Raw genomic sequence first — 21,795 nt, 5'->3', positions numbered from 1 at the left:
TGAACTGCTCAGTAAGAAAATGTGATTTGAGAGATGGCGGCTTGAAGTCGAGCTTTCTTCACAGCACATTTAAGAAAAGTTCCCACCAAGAGAACTTAACTGAGCCAGCTGGAAACTGAACCCGGAGTGTCCTCCACAGTGTGATCACTGTGATAACCTGAAATAGTAACCTGATCTGTGTAACACACTGTACGAGCTCCACAAACACAGAGGCTCTGATAAGAAGAAAACTGTCAGGGTCAATATAACTGCAGGGCACACACAGTATAACGCGTTTTAATGTTTAAGAAGTGGCCTAAAAGGTATTTTTAAGAAGTTCAAAGAGATTCAAATCTGGCAGAGACAGGAAGAGAAACTGCCGAAGGGTGGAAGTGAAATATCAGAGAGGACGGTCACTAGAGTCCCGCACAGGGATGGACTGCCGGGCTGCAGACAAAGATACACTCCACTCCACTGGCAGAAAGGTCGCCTACAGCCAGGCTGAAGTCTGCCGGGGACGACATGACGACGCCACCTCGGTGGCAGTATGATGCTGTGGGTGTGGCTGTGCGTCTCCTCTTGTGAGGGTCTTGGTTGGAAATAGAGGAAAGTGTAAGACTGAAATATGTGTCTCCCACTGTGATAAATGTGCTGCTTCTGTGCACACGCAGCTCTCAGACACGTTTAGGAACGAAGAGATGTGTTTAAACAGCAGACGGAGACGACAAGCAGAGAGAGGAGTGAAGTGAACGGTCGCAGCCACTGAAAGAACACCTCACAGATAGATTCACTGTGAAAGAGACACACAGGCCGAGGCCGACCCAGGCTGTCTGTATCCGATTAACATCCACCTCCACATTCACATGTAAATACAGTTTAACTGCTGTGAGACTCCAGCGATCCGGCCTGGTGTGTGTCCAGTGTGTTATAGCTTTGTGTGGATGTCAGTGGGTGAAGTGCTGTCATGGTGTCATTGCCGTCGGGGTGCATTTAAATCGTCTTGTGTGTCCTTCTGAGAAGGTGTTCTGTGAGTGTGACCTTGCTTCCTCCTCCCTGCAGGCCGCTGCAGTAAATAAATAGAAGTGTTGAGTTTTAGTCATCTCGTCTGATTGAACTTTACTTCCGTCATTTCCACTTTCAGCTTCAGGCTAATTCAGTTGGACAGCCTGTTTCTGAAATCTGAATCATAATCTGTTATTCACATCTCGGATAAATGGATTTTTTGGGAGTTTGATGCATCAAATGTTCTGTTCAGCTGCCACTTTGGGCTTGTGGCTACGGATGTGTGTGTGTCGTCTGGATGACGGCCAGTCTTGCTTTGTGCCAGGGGATGAAGGGCTGTAGTCTGTCTGTGAGGATTTGACTGAGTGATGGACAGGGACTGGGAAACATTTCCAAAAATATGAGTAGAGGCAGGGTAACCAGAGTATATCCTATGGAAGCAGCCGGCAGGCTTCAGAGCAGTTTGAACCTCTTGGGATGCTCTATTGGGTGCCATGTTAGTTAAACTGTCCATGACCTTTCTGAAGACGTCCTGCTGTCCTCATTTTGGAAGTCATGCCAGGAGAGATCGTCCACTTCCGGTCTCATATAATGAACCTGTCTGCAGTTCTCCTCTATGATTAGCGGTGAAAGGAGCTGAAATAATCACTGCTTTTGAACAAAAGCTCACATTTTATTTCATTTTTGGGTAACACAGCTAAGATAGTTTAGCCCATACCGCATAGCATTCTGCTAACGGATGCTGATGGTCGGTTCAGATTAGGACTGACGGTGAACGAAGACCCTTTTGCTTGATAGCAGCTAGAGTTCTTAGATACACTCAACAAAAATATAAACGCAACACTTTTGTTTTTGCTCCCATGTTTCATGAGATGGACTTGAAGATCTAAACTTCATTCCAGATACGCAATATTACCATTCCTCTCAAACATTGTTCACAAATCTGTCTAAATGTGTGATAGTGAGCACTTCTGCTTTGCTGAGATAATCCATCCCACCTCACAGGTGTGCCACATCAAGATGCTGATCTGACATCATGATTAGTGCACAGGTGTACCTCAAACTGCCCACAATAAAAGGCCACCCTGAAATGTGCAGTTTTGTCTCACAGCAAAATGCCACAGATGCCACAAGCATTGAGGGAGCGTGCAATTGGCATGCTGACAGCAGGAATGTCAACCAGATCTGTTGCTCGTGCATTGAATGTTCATTTCTCCACCATAAGCCGTCTCCAAAGGCGTTTCAGAGAATATGGCAGTACATCCAACCGGCCTCACAACCGCAGACCACGAGTAACCACACCAGCCCAGGACCTCCACATCCAGCAGGTTCACCTCCGAGATCGTCTGAGACCAGCCACTCAGACAGCTGCTGAAACAATTGGTTTGCATAACCAAACAATTTCTGCACAAACTGTCAGAAACCGTCTCAGGGAAGCTCAACTGCATGCTCGTCGTCCTCATCGGGGTCTTAACCTGACTCCAGATCGTCGCCGTAACAGACTTGAGTGGGCAAATGCTCACATTCGATGGCGTCTAGCACGTTGGAGAGGTGTTCTCTTCACGGATGAATCTCGGTTTACATTGTTCAGGGCAGATGGCAGACAGCGTGTGTGGCGTCGTGTGGGTGAGCGCTTTGCTGATGTCAATGTTGTGGATCGAGTGGCCCATGGTGGTGGTGGGGTCATGGTATGGGCAGGCATCTGTTATGGACGAAGAACACAGGTGCATTTTATTGATGGCATTTTGAATGCACAGAGATACCGTGATGAGATCCTGAGGCCCATTGTTGTGCCATACATCCATGAACATCACCTCATGTTTCAGCAAGATAATGCACGGCCCCATGTTGCAAGGATCTGTACACAATTCTTGGAAGCTGAAAATGTCCCAGTTCTTGCATGGCCAGCATACTCACCGGACATGTCACCCATTGAACATGTTTGGGATGTGCTTGACCGGCGTATACGACAGCGTGCACCAGTTCCCACTAATATCCAGCAACTTCGCACAGCCATTGAAGAGGAGTGGACCAACATTCCACAGGCCACAATAGACAATCTGATAAACTCTATGCGAAGAAGATGTGTTGCACTGCATGAGGCAAATGGTGGTCACACCAGATACTGACTGGTTCTGAGTCCCCAGACCGCCAATAAAGCAGAAACAAAATGCACATTTCAGGGTGGCCTTTTATTGTGGGCAGTTTGAGGTACACCTGTGCACTAATCATGATGTCAGATCAGCATCTTGATGTGGCACACCTGTGAGGTGGGATGGATTATCTCAGCAAAGCAGAAGTGCTCACTATCACACATTTAGACAGATTTGTGAACAATGTTTGAGAGGAATGGTAATATTGTGTATCTGGAATGAAGTTTAGATCTTCAAGTCCATCTCATGAAACATGGGAGCAAAAACAAAAGTGTTGCGTTTATATTTTTGTTGAGTGTATGTACCTCTGTAGGGGCTCTGCCGCTGCTGCTGCTGCTGGTTGGATGTGTTAAATCCAAATGGAGGATGCTGTAAATGTATGACATCACAAATATGTAGATAGATTTTTTAAAAAAGCTGTAAAAGACAAACATCAAATTGTATCTGTCTCCATATAGAAATGGACCTCTGGCCCTGCGTTTAATTTTGCCTTCTACAGTTTTCCAAGGCTGTTGAAGCTGGACATTTTGACATGGATGTCTGCAGGGACTGTACCTCACACTGCAGAGTCTGGCAGGCTGGCTTCACTTCTCATCCCCACAGATTCAGCCCTGTAACACGGATTAGTAGCCTCTTACCCACAGAGTTAGAGGCTTCAACACAGATATGCAGAGGCCGCTCTGGACTCTTAGTTTTAATTTTTCTAATTACTATACTTATGAATAGTAAAGAAAGAAAAGAAAAACCTATGTAACCAGAAAACACTTCACACATCTGGAGAAATCCCCACATGCCACACGCCTTTAGAACAATCAGGGTAGAATAACTCCAACAATTACACCTATAGCTTGTGGAAAATATGAGATGTTTCTGCAGACTGATGCAGACTGATTCATAAAAGTAGCTCCGGCTTCATAAAGAGTAGCAGCAGAGAATGCAGAGCAACATCACAGGAAGAATTAACGCCTCTGAACCACACCGGTGCCTGCAGGTTGTTTCTGCTCTTTCTGCCAGCAACATAATATTATTCCTCCTGTCAGCACATGTTTACACACACACTGCTGGTGGATTGTAGGCTGACTTTAAATGCAGGAGGAAGGTTAGATATCTGACCTGAGTTGTCTGGCAGCGTTTCCTCTGCTGGATTTATGTGGCTCACCCACCATGAATTCATCTTCTTCTACACACACAGCTGAGTTGTTTAAGCGGCTTATCTTGACCGTGTATTCATCCGTCAGTCATAACGTCGTTGCCTTTTCCCCTGTGCACGGGTTTTTCACTTTAATGGGCTGTAACATATACAGTGATGGGGAGGGTAGCTACAATGGGAAGGATTAGGAAACATGTTGTTTTGGTGCTTTCTTCAGTTATGAGATGATAGCTGATTAAATACTTGTGGTACCAGCTGTTCAGTTTGCCTGAGCTTCCTCCTCTTCTTCATGGTGAAGAACACACATGTGTTCAATCACTATAAGCCTGAAAATATACAGCTGTCTTTGACTACATGGGCACATGTTTGCAGATCATTTCTAAGATCCTGAAAACGCTGTAAGTCACCACACTAACACAGAGCGATTACTCCCACTGCAGGTCGACGGGCGACATCCAACCTGTAACTTCCTGCTGGAGGTGGAGCGAGACCAGGTGGAGTGTGAGAAGAGGCTGAGAGAGGAGGAGGCCAGCAGCAGCCATAAAGGTTTGAAACTTTACCTCTGAATGTTAACTCCGCTTTGGAGGTCTGAGGTCTCCACTCAGCCGACATTTAGAAAAGACACAGTGTAATCTACCCATGCTGCTCTGGAGGACAACACTTGTGTAATATGATGGAAGATACTTCCTACACTAACTAGAGGCAGCAGTAAGATTTCCCACTAAGACCAGGCGAAGCTGACATATATATACATATTTATGCTGTATTATTGGAGACAAAGCTTATAAAATATATTTATATAACATTTTGACTTTTTAAGTTTTGAGTGTAAAAGGTGAAATAAATATAGCTCGTAGGTTCAGAAATGTGGAGGTAAAATCTCTTATCTATATTTGATATTATATTCGTACCGGTGCCACCTGAGGACATGACCAGCTTTTACACTGCCGTTTAATCCCAGGGCTTGCATTCTGTGTCGTACACACACACACACACCGCTCAGGTCAGGTCGCTTCCTTCAGTTGGACAGATGCACTGGAAATCTGTGTGTTGTAGCTGGAGATTGATTCCATCTAAATCATACCTGGACTAAATCTGGCTATAAGACGCACCTGATCTGACCTCCTGAGTTGGCCAAACAGATTACATTTCATGCACAAATATGAGATTATGTCTCTGCCCGACTGAATATTGAACACAGAGACTCTTTAATCTCTTAATGTGTTTCATAAACAGTGTAGAGGCTCTCTGCCCTGACTTCACATTCATCTTCAACCACAGATAAACCTTCAATTAGTCATCAGACTTTCGGAAAACAGTAACTATACAAAGCTAACATAATCAGATCAGTACATAAATGTAAATTCTGTTTGAAACACAAAGCGTCTTCACCAAATTGAGTTTTCTTATCAGTTTGGTAATGGTGGACTAATCCGTGCTGCTTTGTTGCTGTGTTTATTATTTATCATGATGGATCCATCACTTCCTATTGATGTGACAAAACAATTCCACCTTAAGCACAGCGAGCCTTTATTGATAGTCAAACATCTTTTTAAAAGACGAAGTGTGGAATGTCTCAGACTGTCCAGAACCCCAGCTATTAAAGTCAGTTTTATGACATGCAGAGCGCTTCAGTTTTAAAATGGCTGGTGTTTGTGTGACTATGTGTTTGTTTAACAGTAGCGTAAGCTAATAACAACTGACGGCTTTGACAATAACTACCAAGTTAACAGTGGTACAGTGGAGGTGTCCTGCGAGAAAGATTGAGTCTGAAGTGGCCAGTGATTCATTGGGCCCACTGCTGAAACTAGAACAGTCTGTTAGTGTTAGCTATGATCTGGACTGAAACAGCTCTCCATGAGGAACAGCATGGACATCACAGATGTCATGAATACTGACAAATAAAGTAAAGGTCCAGCATGGGGAACAGACCCCAGCTTCTGTCCAAAATCAGCTCAGCTTTTTGCTAAAACCAAACTAAACATTTAAAAGTAGTTGTCTCATGTTAAACCTAGGGCTGCAGGAAAGTGTGAGGTGCAGTGATGAGTGTTTAGAACTACATAAAATACATACATATCTGTTTATCTTCATGTTGTTCTATTCAGCAGGCTCATTATGAGATGACAGCTCTCTTGTATAATTACCCCAGTACTAAAATGTCGTGGTATTTTTAGACCAACTGTAGGTCTGACCTAATGATCAACACTGTTGGTGGTCTCATCAGCGGGCAGAAAGGCCTCTAAAGAGCAAACTCCCTCTGTTATAACTCCAGATTAAACACAGGTCAGACACTTGTACCTGCTAACAAGCCTGACAGTCAGTCAGCTGATGTGAGCTCTGAGCACTGACCCCCCCCCCCCCCCCCCCCCCGCCCCCCCCCGCTGTGTTAATTAAAGCTTAATGACACCAAATAGAGCAAATTAACAACATGGCTGAAATCCTCTGCAGGGGAAAAACTACAACCGGGCTCTCAGGACTTTATCCGCTGCTGCAGCCCTGGTAATAATAACAGTTTACACTGAGCTCAGTCAGCACCCGGCCTCTGCCTCTGTATACACAGGTTTGTAGATTTATACTCTAACTCAAGTTCATTTTACACAAATGAAGTGTTTTCGAGATAGTAATGCGCCCTGCTTTAGAAACAAACCCACTGCAGATGATTCTCATCCATCCAGGTCGCTTTCATTCAGGCACTTCATCAGTCCCGCAGCCAGACGTCTTCAGGAAAAGTTGCCTCGCTTCAACCTTCATACTGGAATCCAGTTACACAGTCCAGCTCATTAAAATAAGTGCCTGATATTGAGGCAGAGCAGTGGTGAAAAAGGCAGCATGCTCAGCCATCCTTTACTTTATATTAAATAAAAAATAAAAGGAGCACAGAGCAGACACCTTCCCCTCCAGATGTGTGCTGCCGTGTTTCACACAAAAAAACTGGGGGGAAAGTGCACACAGGAAGGACAGATCCCTCTGTGGGTAGATTTTGGGTTTTTTTTCATGCACTGATGAATTTGCATCTGTGTCGACCCAGTTTTTCCCTCAAAGACATTTGTTCTGTCACTCTGGTGTTCGTTTGTCCTCTGATGCCCTCTATGCTATCTTCTCTCTTTCACCACTTATGTTCTTTTGCTTGCTCCCTCCACTGGCTTTTTCTCTATATATAGTCTTTGAATAGAAGGCAAACAGAATCTGAATTTTTCATTTTAACAGTACAGGCCATTTACAGAGAGGTCATAACAGGAGCAAGCTTCGGTTTCTACATTAGACGTCCTCCAGGAAACTACTTCAGGAGTCAGGAGTGGAGGTCTGGAACATGCTATCCTGTGTCCTTAACCTCTTACAACTGTGACGTTCAAGTGCACACAAATATAGAAAGATGACCCGAAAGCAAGTCGGCAAGATAGAACATTAAAACACTAAAGTGGAAAAGTAGCTAAGCTAGAATGTAAGGAAAAAAACAGCAACACAATGTAGAGACACTATTAACTAGAGACACCAACCATGGTGGCACGTCCCACCACAACCAGGAGACCATAGCTGGCCAGTGATGAAATGTCCTTGATTCACCTGTAGTGGATGGATGGATGGATGGATGGATGGATTGGCTGATGGACGGATGGATGGACGGATGGACTGATGGATGGATGGACGGATGGATGGATGGATGGACGGATGGACTGATGGATGGATGGATGATGGATGGATGGATGGATGGATGGATGGATGGATGATGGATGGATGGATGGATGGATGGACGGATGGACTGATGGATGGATGGATGATGGATGGATGGATGGATGGATGGATGGATGGATGGATGGATGGAAGATGGATGGATGGATGGATGGATGGATGGTTGATGGATGGATGGATGGATGGATGGATGGATGATGGATGGATGGATGATGGATAGAGGGATGGATGGATGGATGGATGATGGATGGATGGATGATGGATAGAGGGATGGATGGATGGATGGATGATGGATGGATGGATGATGGATAGAGGGATGGATGGATGGATGGATGGATGGATGGTGTGTGCAGCTCTCGTCTTGCAAAAGCACAGTATTTCAGCCGCTGGAGAACAGGAAAAAGAAAAGAATATGTCATGAAACAATATAACACTTTGTTTTTCCTGACTTCGCACTAATAGCTTTCTTTATATAGCATGTTTTCCCTTCACAGTCTGATGCCTCGGTAGCAGGGATCTTTAGCAGGCAGGGGTATGTTTTAGCCGGCGCGCTGTCTCCATCTATCCCTAAAAAGCCCAGTTGACTGTTCAGTTAGCCATCAGCACTTTGGCACCCATTAAGGCTCCCGCTGAAGAGCAGAAAGAGCTATTTTTGTCGACAGTTTGTTTGCTTTGCTTCCTGAGGGTGGGTAGGAGTTTTGTATTTTCATGTTGGGTCACTCAGCATACGCAGTGTGTGTGTCAGATCTAAAATGTACCACACAGAATTTAATTGAAAAAATAAAAAATCTGTCACTTCCTTTTTGTTGCCTTGAACAATCTTCTTGATGCTAATTTTAGGGCTTTAGTAATAAAGTACCATGGTTAGATGAATCCATGCCTTGACATAAATTCCATGAAGTAACGCACCTCACACACAAAGTGATGGATTTCTATGACCTCGCTGGTTTTACTAATGACTCACACTTTGGTTTCAACAGCGTCTGGATGCAAAGGAGTCTGGGAGATCATAGCGTGCTGGGAGCGTGCTGAGTTTGGAGAGACCGTGACCATCCCATGTCCACGAGTCCTCAGGACCATATTCGGCAGAAACGGTAAGTGTTTTACTCGGGGACGGTTGATTAGAAGTGTTAGTGTGTTCTTCTTCATTTTAATGTGCAGAACATGCTCCATGCATTCTTCCTTCCTTGTCATGGTCTATACAGTGTCAGTGAGCCATGAACATTGTCATAGTCAGCATCATCGATGATGATCGAACATTTCAAACCACCAAAGACTTATCAAAGACCAGAGGCAGTGCCTGAGGTAGCAGAGATGAACACGTTGAGGTTCTTAGGTTATTAGATGACTTCTTTATATCCACCTACCCCAGGGACCCTCAATGGAAGCACCAGCCATGGTTGCCTTTCCCTCCCTGTGCCACCCTGTGCTGTCTGTGTGGCTGCGTGCAGCCGGCAGATTCCCTTTGGAATCCATCTGATTGTTTCCATCCACTGACCAGATGGCAGTTTGAGTTATGCCCTGATTTACTTCGATGACTGAACGTTATGTAACCTCACAGAGCTGGAGTACACGCTAACGCGCTCCCAGACAGGGAAGCGTTAGCGTGTACTCCAGCCTGGAGTATTTTGTGTTCATTCTAAGGACTAAAGGCTCTGAGAAAAGACACTCGGCTATATTTCCTCCATCTTAACACCAGCATGTCAGCGGTGTGATGTCAGATCAGAGCGATGTCGCTACCTGTGCACCACTCAAAGCTCCTCAGCTCCGTTTCAGCCCACTGTGATGCAGGGCAGAGGGGTTCTTAAGTGTGTAGCGAGGCAGAAGTGCAGTGATTACTTCCAGTCAGTGAGCAAAAGGATGCTTGGTGCTTTTTAACAGTGCATTCTGGGAATCTCCAAAGGGACATGATCTCTCAGTGCGTGCGGTGAATTTGGCACAGGGACCCTCAGTGCACAGTCTGAAAGTGAACATCATGGCTCGCTTCACACAACCTGAAATCATATGAGAACGTGTTCCTTCATTATGAAAGGTGCTCGTGGGAATAGAAGCGTGTAAGAATGTAAGAACGTACTTCCAAACGGAGATCCAATCCCATTTTCAACCCCCAGCGATGCAGAATTACGCTGGATGATGACTCCTAACAGACATCAGCAGACACACACAGTGTTGTTTCCTCCTTCCAAAGATAGACCTCTTTTCAGGGTCTGTTGGTGAGGAGCCCTCAGTGACATGTTTTTCTGTATGTTGTTGAATAGGTTGCTATTTCTGTACACATGTATCTGAACCATTATTTATATAACATGTCAGTTTACTGGGAGAAGATTACCCTACTCATCCTCAGCTGTAACATCCAATAGTGTAGCAGCATCATAATATCCTCTCATGGTAAACGTCATCTGCGCGGCCCCCCCGGCATTAGTTATCCTTTCGGAAGATGTTTTAACTCCGTCTTCACAGCAGACTGCGCTGAAGAGACGCTGCCTTATTAATGCTTTTAATTACCCATTAACAGACTTACTCCGATGTCATAAGATGGAATCTTTTTCTCCCTTCACTTTTCCAGTCTTAACCAAAAGTGTCACATTAATTTAGAATTAGCAGCAGCACATTAGCATTAGCATGCATGAATACCACCATGATGTCACATCATGGCAGCTTGAACAGTTACACACTGTGAATATCTGCTGTTGTTGTCTCTCTTCACGGCTCGGTCATGTGACTTGTCTTTATTTGATAGAAGTCAGAAAAGCCCGCCAAATATATCAAACATGTCATAAACACACTGCCTTCTGAGGGAAGTTTGTGTAGTTTGTATTTGTGAGGCCTGTAGTCAATGAATCACCAGACAGAGCCAGCCTGTTAGTCACAGATGACATGAGGGGGGCGGTGCACTCGGCTGAGCAGCTTTCTTATTATTACTGGATGGGCATCACTGCCAACAGGCCGCCACGGCGCGTCCATGAGAACATTTGATCTAAATGCATGAGGCTGTTTGTAGTTCACAGGTGACGTGTGTTTGGTTTATAACCGGCTGCTCATCTCTTCTCCTGCAGGTAACATCAGTAGGAACTGCACGTCGGCGGGCTGGTCCGAGGTTTTCCCCAACATAACCAGCGTGTGTGGCTCAGACACAAGCCAGGACAAGGTAGAGCCTCTCAGTCTGAGTTCACAGCATGGACCATTAGTGACCTGTAATTGACGAAGCCTGCAGGGTGGATTGTTAATTAACACGGGTCAGTGGTGAGGGACTGCATCGTTAAAAGGTCAATATGCCCTACAGTAGTGTGATACATGTCAGCAATTAGTGTGTGTTCCCACGTGCCTTCCTGGCTTTCTGCGTCATGTAGTCTGATCCAATAATACCCTCATCTGTCTTCTTACAAAGCTCCTTTAGACACAACAAATCTAACAGTTTCAGACTAATTCTAACCTTTAATCATGATTATTTTACGCTGTGCACCACGGTGAAGAAACAACAACGAGGAGCCTGAACTTTGCCTTTATTGTTTCATCCAGCGTTTTTTTGTTCAGGGGAGCAGAAGAATAAGTTTTGGGCTGTATGTTGTAGGGCGCCACCTGTTGAAGGGGGTGCTGCTGCAGGCAGAGAGTGTGATGCATGATTTAATGTGGAGCAGGCGGTAAAGAAGAAAAAAACACCGGGTTACACCGTAAAGCTTGAGTCAGAGCGGCGGAGCAGAGAGAGTAGTGAGGAGTGAGAGAACAGGTTCAACATTTCAGATGGTCAATACAAAGTCCAAGCTGCCGACATGTTTAGTCTCAAAACCTAACTCTTATAAATATTAATGATTCCCTCAGGGAAGTATATCTATCTATTATATAAACCTAATAACTCGGGGCTCGTGCCATAGTCTCACCTACAGGGGACCACAATGGCCAGTTCTGCTGTCTACCAGCCTTTTCTGTCAATTGTCCATGTCCTCTTTTGTCTTTTTTAGTTTAAGTAGTTTCAGTAGATGTGAACTGGCCTCTGTCTGTCTGTCTGTCTGTCTGTCTGTTTCTCTTTTGTGTGAAAGTATTCAGACACTCATGATCGATGAAGTTCAGTCTTTCTTCACACACAAACAGAGACACAGACACACAGACGTCATGCTGTTCTTTGTAAAATGAATACGTTGACCCGATATCAGAGAAGCTTTCACTTTCAAAGGAGGGAAAATGTTTCTCTGCATTCTGTTGAAATATTCATCTGGAGGAGGATGTTTGGACTGTACATGCTTTCAGGGCTTCTCCGATACAGGACTGAACAAAGTGAAAGTCTTTTACGGAGACAGACTGAAGAGAGAAGATAAACCTCTGCGTGATGTTCAGTCATCACAAACCAGGTCGCAGCTACAGCTGAGGGCCACACATAACACGCAGTTATCTTCGTGCATGTACACGTCTCTTCATTTATCTTTGTTTTCTAGTTGCATGTTTGAACATTTTTTACGTTTCATCATCTTATATTTATGGCCTCAGTCCACTGATGACTATCCTCGTTATGTGTCCAAAGATTACAGGTTAAACCTGAGCTTCATTTGAGCCATTTCAAGGGTTAATGATTAACAGAGGACTCAAGATAAAACCTCGAGAAAACACCAGTTGTGAAGGCCATGTGATCAACAACACCATGACCTTAAAGCAGACCTCCATCCTCGGTCTGTGGCTGGAGGTAATGGGGTCCATCTGACCTCTGTGTGTAGCGTGACCCATGTGATGTACGCAGGGGAGTCATTATCAGCCACATGTGTCATTTAGACGGACGTGTCGATGATAAAACACACAGCATCACACCTGCCCTTTTAAGCTGAGTGTAGTTCCACATCAGTCGTTTCAGCCTATCATCACACGCTCTTTGATTTGTCTCAGTGAATGTGCTGCGACCGGAAATCAAACAGCAGCAGCTTCTGTGAGGAAGCAAGATAACAGAGCGCACAGAGAGGAGGAGGAGGCATCTGTGGGCAGATCTCCTACAACAGGGATTGATCTGCTCTGTAGATCCTCAGAGCAGATCGTGAAGTTTCCTCTAAATCCTCCCACTGCTGAATGAGGCTGGCAGCTCTTAGAGCATCACATGCTGGAACACAAGAGACACGAATGAAGCTTTAAAGGACCAAAAAAGGACCCGGCTGTTTTTCTTGATCTGAATAATTCCTTTATCTCCTTCTCATGCACCAAACCCAGTCGATTTTGATTGACTTTTAGGAGACATATTTAGCTTGTTGGACTTTGTTCTGCCCATAGTGAGAAAGCAAACTTGTAGAAAGACTCGTCTGTGTTTCTGAATAATACAAATGGCCCTGTGTGAAATACAAATGAGAGTTTTGTTGCTGTAAGAGTAGGACAGTTTGTTAGGGACTCATTTCAGTGACATTCTGTTGTTTGTCATTATTAAAATCATCCAGCTGTCCACAGTGTCGACTGTTGTCCCTGAAAAACTGCAACACAATTGCTCCTCATTTTCAGATTCCGGAGGCTTTGTCCTCTCAGCCAGAGGACTTCTCAGCCGTGAAATGAAGCCCTGTGTGGTGTTCATGTTGTTGAGCCCTCTTCCTGTTGTTTGTCACAAACGGCTCAGCTGTCCGTCTCTCCATCTCTCCGTCTCTCACTCTTTAGCCCGTGCACTCCCGATCTCTCCACCCACTTTTTTCAGTTTACATACTGCGAGAAAGTATCTGTCACACGTCACAGTAAAATCCCATCAGCCCAATCCCAATCATTTCCTCTCCTCCTGCTGCCACTTTCTACCTGTTTGAGTTTAGTTGTTTTAGGCGCGCTTGCTTTATGTTCCTTTAGGATGCTAACTTTTTTCTGGTATAATTTAGTTCCTTTTCAGTTGAATAAAGATGTGTGTCCTTGCTAACAATGACCAGCGTGCAAAGTAAATCATTTTTAATAGAATATCTGTATTAAAAACAAAAATATTGCTTTAAAAAAATGCTGATTGGTGAAGGAGGTGAGCGGCGGTGACACTGCAGCCGTTTGAGTTACCTGGCCTTCAGCTCTATGCTGAATCTTTTTTTAAAAGTGAGCTACTGTGCTTTACTCACAGTTAATAATCAGGTTAGACACTCACAGCAGAGCAGAGGGTGGAGGACCTGTTGTCCTTTACAGCAGTGACCAGGTTCAGCTTGTAGAGGACACACACGTTGGAGTTAGAGTTACATGTAACTGCTGCTGACATGGTGTGAGCTGTTCTTAGTGCCATGTGACTCATTTAGCACCGTTTCAGTATGTTTCCTTTCATTTGACATCATTAGAATCCTAACGGTGGCCGCTGTGTGTTTGCCTGCAGCTGGTGTTCTACCTGGTCGTGCAGATGCTGTACACTCTGGGTCACAGTCTGTCTTTGATCGCCCTCACCACAGGGAGCGCCATCCTCTGCCTCTTCCGGTAAGACCTCACTGTAGACCAGATAAAAGCCTCATGATAGTGACAGCAATGTGAAGGAGAATATCAGCCGCTGTTCATTTCAGCCTCAGCTTTTAAGCCCCGATTGACATGAGAGGCGAGCCTGAGGGAAAGCTGCCAGTTTAATTGGATTTTAAATGAACAAGCAACTGGCACAATGAACACATTTCACACTGTTATCATTAACTGCACATGACTCCGTGTGTGTGTGTGAGAACCTGAGGGCTAATGACTTGAACATTAGTGTCAGGTTGAAGTTATTTATCTGGGATGTGTGTGACCTATCAGAGCCTCATTTCACACATAAATGTATTTTTGTTTTATTCCGTTTGATTCACTATTTTTAAAAAGCCCCTTTGCCTGTCATTGGCTGAACGTTTAGGGGTTTGCAGATGGAAGCCTTAAGCATAAATTAAATTGTGCAAACTGAAAAAAATCTTTACTGGAGCCCTTGCATGGTACGAATGGTATGGATGGCAGGGACATGCAGAGTCACTGATTATATGTCACAGGGTCTTTTATGCAGAGTCTCGGAGTTTACAAAGGCAAAACAGCAAATGATAAAAACCAGAGTATTTTACCCACAACCCTGAACAGATGTATTATTATCTGAGTTGTGTACCTGTAACGTCTGTGCAGGAAGCTCCACTGCACCAGGAACTACATCCACCTCAACCTCTTCTTCTCCTTCATGCTGAGGGCAGTGGCCGTGCTGGTGAAAGATGACATCCTGTTCAACCGGACCTCGCACTGCTCCAACCAGCCGTCACTGGTGAGAACAGCACCTCACTGCGTGCACCAGAGATCTGGCCCTATGATTGCTGATTTTCTGATATCAGTGAAGATCTTATCAAACACTGCACGGTGTGAGCATGTGATGAGCCTGAACCTTGTAGTGTGTATGTAACCCTCAGCTGCCTTTTCTGATTTGCGTGTTTGCCACCTGTGTGCCTCTCCAGGTGGGCTGTAAAGCCAGCCTGGTGTTTTTCCAGTATTTCATCATGGCCAACTTCTTTTGGCTGCTGGTGGAGGGTCTGTACCTGCACACGCTCTTAGTTGTCATCTTCTCGGAAAACCGACACTTCATTGTGTACATGTTCATCGGCTGGGGTAGGTCGACTTCTGAAAATATTATAAAACATGTTTGTGTTTGTGTAGTGGAATGAATCTGTGAATCTCTCAGGAATGATACTTTAGTTTTCAGTAGTTCATGTCTTCACTGTCTGAGGCATCAATAATGCGCCTTCCTCCGTCTGATTCTTTCGTGCTGCACAGGCCGCTACTTCAGCTTTCCACCTTGACAATAAATGTTGTCACATTTCATTACAGCCGGACACCAGATTAGAAATTGTAACAAAATCATCATTCAATCATTTCACCATAGTATGTCCCCTAGGAAAGCTTTAATTACATAATTAATGTTGCACAGAGCAGCAGCCAGAGTACAAATCACTGTTACACAATAGTTCTGTGTAGTCTGTGCTTAGCTCAGTGACCCTGTGTGCATGTGATTTGCTTTGTTTCGCACTTCACTTCAAAGCATCATGGGAAATGTGACAGACATTTTAGACCTGAGACAAAGCAGGAGAAACAGTGCAGGACCAGAACAGGTCGAACAGGCAGGAAGTAAAAAAAATGTTAAGAAAACTAGTGAGAGATGAGTCTGAAGAACACCTGCAGAGACACTGGTGAAGGATTTAACCAGCTCTCAAACTGAGTTAGAGGAGACAGGAGAAGACAGGAAAGAGCAGAGGCCAAGAAAAGCTCCACATCTGCCAGAAAGACCTCAGACTGAAGTCGGGATGATGTGGAGACAGATCACACAGACTGGGAGACATTTGGTCAGGTGGTGGTTCTCCTCCCTTATTGACTCCCCCCTTCATGCAGGTATTCCCACTGTGTTCGTCTCTGCATGGGTGATAACGAGGATTTACCTGGAAGACACGGGGTGAGTGCCCAGCCAATCAGGTGTCAGGTATCATATGTGATATAAATGAACACAATGAAGCCCTTCACACATATTACACTGATTCAGCTGTGTTACAAGGAAGATCCCTCTCTGTGCAGTTCCTGACTGAGTACCGTCTCATTACAGCTGTGTGTTATATTGTATTGATTGAATAGTGTCAGACGATAACTATGTGGAAAACTATCCTGCATGTAAACGAGCACTTCATCAGATCATTCAGTTGGTGGGAGTAGAGCACAGACTCAGGGACATTACTAGAGCTGACACCTCACTGAGTGAGAGTTTCTGCAACGATTACACAGATCTGCTGACAAAGAGCAGAGGGCCGAGTGTGTACGCAGAGTGATCATTTGAAGTGTCTTTGTTGGCTTGGAGAGAGACACAAGTAAAAATCTTCTATAAGAAATTCTATCACAACTAGAAAAGCAGACATTGGCCACAACAGAGAGAACATTTTAAATAAACAGGAACATTTGTCTGTAAAATGCCATTGATTGATCAATCAGTCACAGAAGAGACTGTGCATGGTGTCCATTTACTTTTGATCACATCGTGCATTTAGATTATATGTTATGCTTTTACCTGCACATGTTTCTCTTGTAATGTTTACATGATCATTATTTATGGTGCCTTCAGATGCTGGGAAAGAAACGACAACCCCATACCTAACTGGGTGATCAATGGACCAATCGGTTTCTCCATTATGGTAGGGTGAGCTCTATTACTTCAACTATTATTGTCAGTTATTTACATGAAATAATGCTAGCATTAGCATTCATGAAACTTTAAAGTGTTCAGGTTCCTCAGAGCTTTGTATCCTCAGATTATTTTGAATTTGAATGTTTTAAACCTCACAGATTTGAAGGCTTTGTCACACATGATGCATTCAAGGATCAATAAAAAGTCTGACTGTCAATAGATCAGTTGTTCCTTTGAAGATTCTGGTCGAGGTGTCATTGTGCAGGTGAAATTCGGAGGTGTCACAAAAAATGTGCCGTTTATATTACACTTTACAGGTGGGTTCCTGGAGGTATTCTTGTGTCAGTGCCACTGTGCTGGTTGTTTACACACATTTATTCTGATGAGAAATGATCCTTACTTTCATGTCTAGGCTTTAGCTTGTTTGTCAGTTCTGAGGCTGATCTGCTTTCCTCGCTTGTTTCCCACCAACCTGCACCTGATTCGTATTTTTTCCCTCTTCGTCTCTGAAGGTGAACTTCATCTTGTTCATCAGCATTATCCGGATCTTGGTGCAGAAGCTGAGGTGTCCTGACGTGGGTGGCAATGACCAATCACAGTACAGGTACAGGCATCACATGACACAGCAGGTTTCTGATCGCTACAGATGATCAAACAAAGCAGCGCTTTCTGGATATATGTATATACTTCATGAGAAGGTAATAAAGGTTGGCAGGCTGTGTCAGCATTTCTGCATCATTAAAGGAGTAGTCCGCCTGCTCGGTCAGTGGGATCTGCTGTTGATAAAGCAGTCCGCCTCACAATATAAGGAGCAGCTGATGTGAGACACTCTGAACAGTGTTTATTTGCCGGTGTTAGCAGAGATGCAGCCTTCATGACACGGGGCTGAAACCTCTGCTCCTCTACGACCTCCACATTCCTGCCCGATTTACTGTCTGTCTGACTCTTTGCGCAGTCACAGGCAGTGTGTTTAATCTACAAGCAATTTTACCCTCCAGCGACGTCTGAGCTGTGCTGAGTTGTCAGGTGTTCTCGCTGAGATCTGAGATCTAGAGGCAAGAGGTGATGAGAAGCCTGGATGAGGCCAGGTTGTTACACCGCTGAACCTCCTGTTAGTGTAAGTGACGATTCGGTGTCAGTGCAGGCAAGTTCATCGCAGGGCTCATAGTGTCAGACAAAACACAGCATCTGTGGGATAGAGCGATTGATTACTACTAATATATTGAAAACTGATAAAGAGCTGTTTTATACCAAACTCCAATTCCCACAATGCACTGCACTGGCTGCTGTCAGAGACCTGTTGGTGTGTGCTCATGGAGTCTGGATCCAGCTCTCCTCTGTCCATGTGTGGACCAAAGCTTTCCTGTCAAATGTTTGTGGACGCTACAGAGCCTCCAGCAGCTGTCCCTGCCCGGGACCAGCAGCTCTGCACAGAGCCTCCTCTTCCTCACACTGATGTCTGACTCCTCCGAGCTGTCTGCTGCTTGATTTCAGGAGCTCTATGCTGACTTTATCTGGAGTCCACCAGATGTAACATTATGGGCTGTGACTGGGACGTTGTTCTTTAACACAGACTATTTCCTCATTCAAAGCTGATTTTATGATTTATTGAACAAAATATCTAACCAGAGACAGGGCGTTGAGAGAGTTTTCATCCTTCCTGTTCAGCTAGCTGCTCTAATCAGACTAATAAAACTGATGTAGCACGTTGAATAGAATCTGCTCGAACGCTCCACTGTGTCTGTTCTTCACTGTTTCTGTCACAGGCGGCTGGCCAAATCCACGCTCCTGCTCATCCCTCTGTTCGGCATTCACTATGTGGTGTTCGTGTCTCTCAGTGAAACCATCGCAGAAGACTATAAAATATTCTTTGACCTGGCCCTGGGATCTTTTCAGGTGTAATATCAGTCCCTGCACAAGCACCTATTTTAATACAAGCCTCATTAATGATTGTACTGATTTCTGTTGTGGCTTCTTTAAGGGTCTGGTGGTGGCCATCCTGTACTGCTTCCTAAACAGTGAGGTGAGTTCTCATGTTGTGAAACAATGACTCGTGTCTTATTTATTAAGCACACTAGAAATGTGTCTGCACTGAGCTGATCACCTGTGTTCATGTGGTTCTTACTGGAAACATTTAAAAAGCAGTACATTGTATTGATAGTTTGTTTGGTTGGAGCTAAAAATGTGTCCTCGTTCATCTATTTGTTTTAATTCCATGCAATGTTGCCAACAAAACAGGCTGCAGAAAAGCAGAAATATAGATCATCCGTCGTTCATACTTCCTGGTCTGATTGCTCTCATTGTGGCAGCTGCAGGCAGAGCAGGAGTTAAATCCTGGTTGGTCCCATGTTGGTTTTTATATGGATTTTGATTGCCTGACGCCACTCGAGTTGACAGAACTTCTATGAATCAGAGCAAACTTGGCAACCCACAAGCCAACAGACCAACAAGAGACAAGAAGGGACACACTAAGCGTGTGTGTGGATGGTGTGACATTCTACAGATGTCGGTTGTAACAGTTCACCTGGTCTGGTTTGTGCAGGTTCAGTCTGAGCTGAAGAGGAAGTGGCGGAGCGTGTGTCTGAACTGCCACCTGAGCAGAGGTCACCCCCTCCACAGCACCTTCGCCTCCAGGAACGGTTCAGAGCACATGGTGCAGTTTCACCGCAACTCCCGAACCCAGTCCATCCTGCAGTCAGAGACCACGGTGCTGTGAGAGCCCTCACACCAGGAGCACACACACACAGCCTCCAGGCTGACCTGGGTCGAATCGTTTACAGCCACTTTTACTTGCTTCACCACTTGAGGGTGGCTCCAGAAATGAGTCCCAAATCCTCTTGGGTAAATTTGGTTTCAGCTCACTTCCTGTCTGTGCAGGCTGTGTGATCTGCTTGAGCTCCACCGCTTTGTGCTGATGGCCAGAGCCGCCGCGTTGACCCTCAGAGATCCTAAGCTTGGGGGCTGTGACATGAAGCTAAAGTGCCAAAAGCTGCAGTTCCGTCAGTGCCCACTAGAGGCTTCAGTGACGCAGTTGGTGATCCACAGAAGCCACACCCACCCATTTGATCTTAACATCACGGCTAAGAGTGCGTTTTGACCCAGGTCAGCACGTGAGCTGATGTTGTCAGGGCTCAAAGGCAGAAACAGGGTTCTTTAGAACAGATGTAGGAGCCAAGCTGTTTTCATGTACATGTCATGCTCCAAACCCTTCATCTGTGCCATGACGGTTCTGTAACCTGTAGAGACTGAAGATGTAAGCAGGAGGACGGTGTGTCCACCAGGAGCTCGCGCTGAGGCTGGAGGTGTGAACATTGGTCAGAGCTGGCTTATGTACAACCTGCGGCTCTTTGATCACATGTGTGTAATCTGAGTCTCTGGAGCTCTGTGCAGCCTCCTTGATACAGAATTTGTAGACATTTTGATCGCACACATGGCTGTCGGTAATCCTCTCCGCCACATCCCACAGTCAAAGTAGGACACATGTAGCTTTTAATTATGTTTCAAATAATATGCAAACAATCAACAGATCAGAGAAGAAGAGTTAACAACACAACACGAGAACTGATTCATCTGCTTAAAGCGCTTCATTCAAGCTGTTATCGCTGCTAACCTCGCTGTCAGGCATCTCTCTTCAGCACTAACACACCAGAGCGTCCAGCCGCAGCACCTGGTGGACACAAAAACCCGCTCTGCCTGGAAACAGGAGGGATGTTGGGCGTCCTGGTGCAGACAGTGTTAGGCAGCCATTGCATGATGTTCTGAGTGTTCCTTTTTTTCATCGCTCTTGGTAAATGGCTGTGTTCTGGTAGATTCTAATGTCTGTTTTGACAAAGGAACAAATGGAAATGCTCGCTTTATAGCATGTATATAACATTTGACCTATTGTATTTATAACACAAGACAACATGTGGCACTTGACTTGAGGCACACAGACCAGACTCTGATATACAACAAGGAGCCAGACCTCACTGTGCCTTGAAAGATGCTACAACACAAAACCAGTCAATCTCTCATATGTTAATACCAGCCCAGACTTTGTATGTAAGAAGTGAAAATGTGTTGAAAAGCACCTTTAAGTTTTGGGTTTTAGGCCTTGATGACCAGGCATCATTTTAGAGCAGCGAGCTGGAGGCATGAGGTTCCTCACACGTATCCAATAATCTGTTCAGTTTTAGCCGAGACTAACACCAGCATCGTCACACTTTAGGCTCTAGAAGCAGGAAATGATTGTGCATCTTGCAGAGAGCTGATGGGCTCGTCGAGCCAAACGTCCGCACACAGCTGTCTGCCTCAAGACAAGTCTCAGCCATACGAAGATGTCACACGTGTTACTCGGCGGCTGTCTGAGCGTCCACAAACATATGTTTCATATTTAATGAGTGTCGTGTCTTTATTGAACACGTGTATTTGTATTGAGACACCATGAATGTCATGCAAAAGATGATTGATAATCTTTGTACGCGTTGCACTGTGTGAATGTAGCTCTTTTCGTACCGCTGGCCCATCTGATGGGTCTCAGACGTCACATCGTTAAACTAACAAAGATAAATCAGTTCTTCACTTTCAGGAGAATTCGTGCCGACCGTGCGCGCGTGCCATAACCGCTCTTCCTGCGGCTGTCAGGAGGTCGCCGCCCGTCACTACGTCGAGGTTTGACTTTCACTGGTCTTTGACCTCATGGTCCGTCCCTGGTGTTCACAGCTCTGCCTCCAGGCTTCCTGAACGTGTCGTTTCCACTG

The 21,795-nt window shown here is 45.0% G+C and overlaps 1 protein-coding gene across 1 annotated transcript in view; it reads left to right on the top strand.

The window, feature by feature from the left end:
• The window catches only part of vipr2 (vasoactive intestinal peptide receptor 2), a 28,587-nt gene extending 7,182 nt beyond the window's left edge, over positions 1-21,405 (top strand). Inside the window, exons 2-13 of the mRNA XM_028427640.1 lie at positions 4,725-4,830; positions 8,955-9,068; positions 11,031-11,122; positions 14,273-14,370; positions 15,028-15,160; positions 15,348-15,498; positions 16,276-16,336; positions 16,994-17,063; positions 17,569-17,660; positions 18,823-18,952; positions 19,038-19,079; positions 19,599-21,405. Coding sequence (XP_028283441.1) covers positions 4,725-4,830; positions 8,955-9,068; positions 11,031-11,122; positions 14,273-14,370; positions 15,028-15,160; positions 15,348-15,498; positions 16,276-16,336; positions 16,994-17,063; positions 17,569-17,660; positions 18,823-18,952; positions 19,038-19,079; positions 19,599-19,772 — 1,263 coding nt within the window. The 3' untranslated portion in view covers positions 19,773-21,405. The remainder of the gene's footprint in view (positions 1-4,724; positions 4,831-8,954; positions 9,069-11,030; positions 11,123-14,272; positions 14,371-15,027; positions 15,161-15,347; positions 15,499-16,275; positions 16,337-16,993; positions 17,064-17,568; positions 17,661-18,822; positions 18,953-19,037; positions 19,080-19,598) is intronic.
• Positions 21,406-21,795: the final 390 nt, after the last annotated feature.

This window comes from Parambassis ranga, chromosome 17, assembly GCF_900634625.1.
Source record: "Parambassis ranga chromosome 17, fParRan2.1, whole genome shotgun sequence".
Classification (NCBI taxonomy): Eukaryota; Metazoa; Chordata; class Actinopteri; family Ambassidae; genus Parambassis; species Parambassis ranga.
The sequence above is the reverse complement of the archived record's forward strand: the minus strand, read 5'-3'. Positions and strand labels throughout refer to the sequence as shown.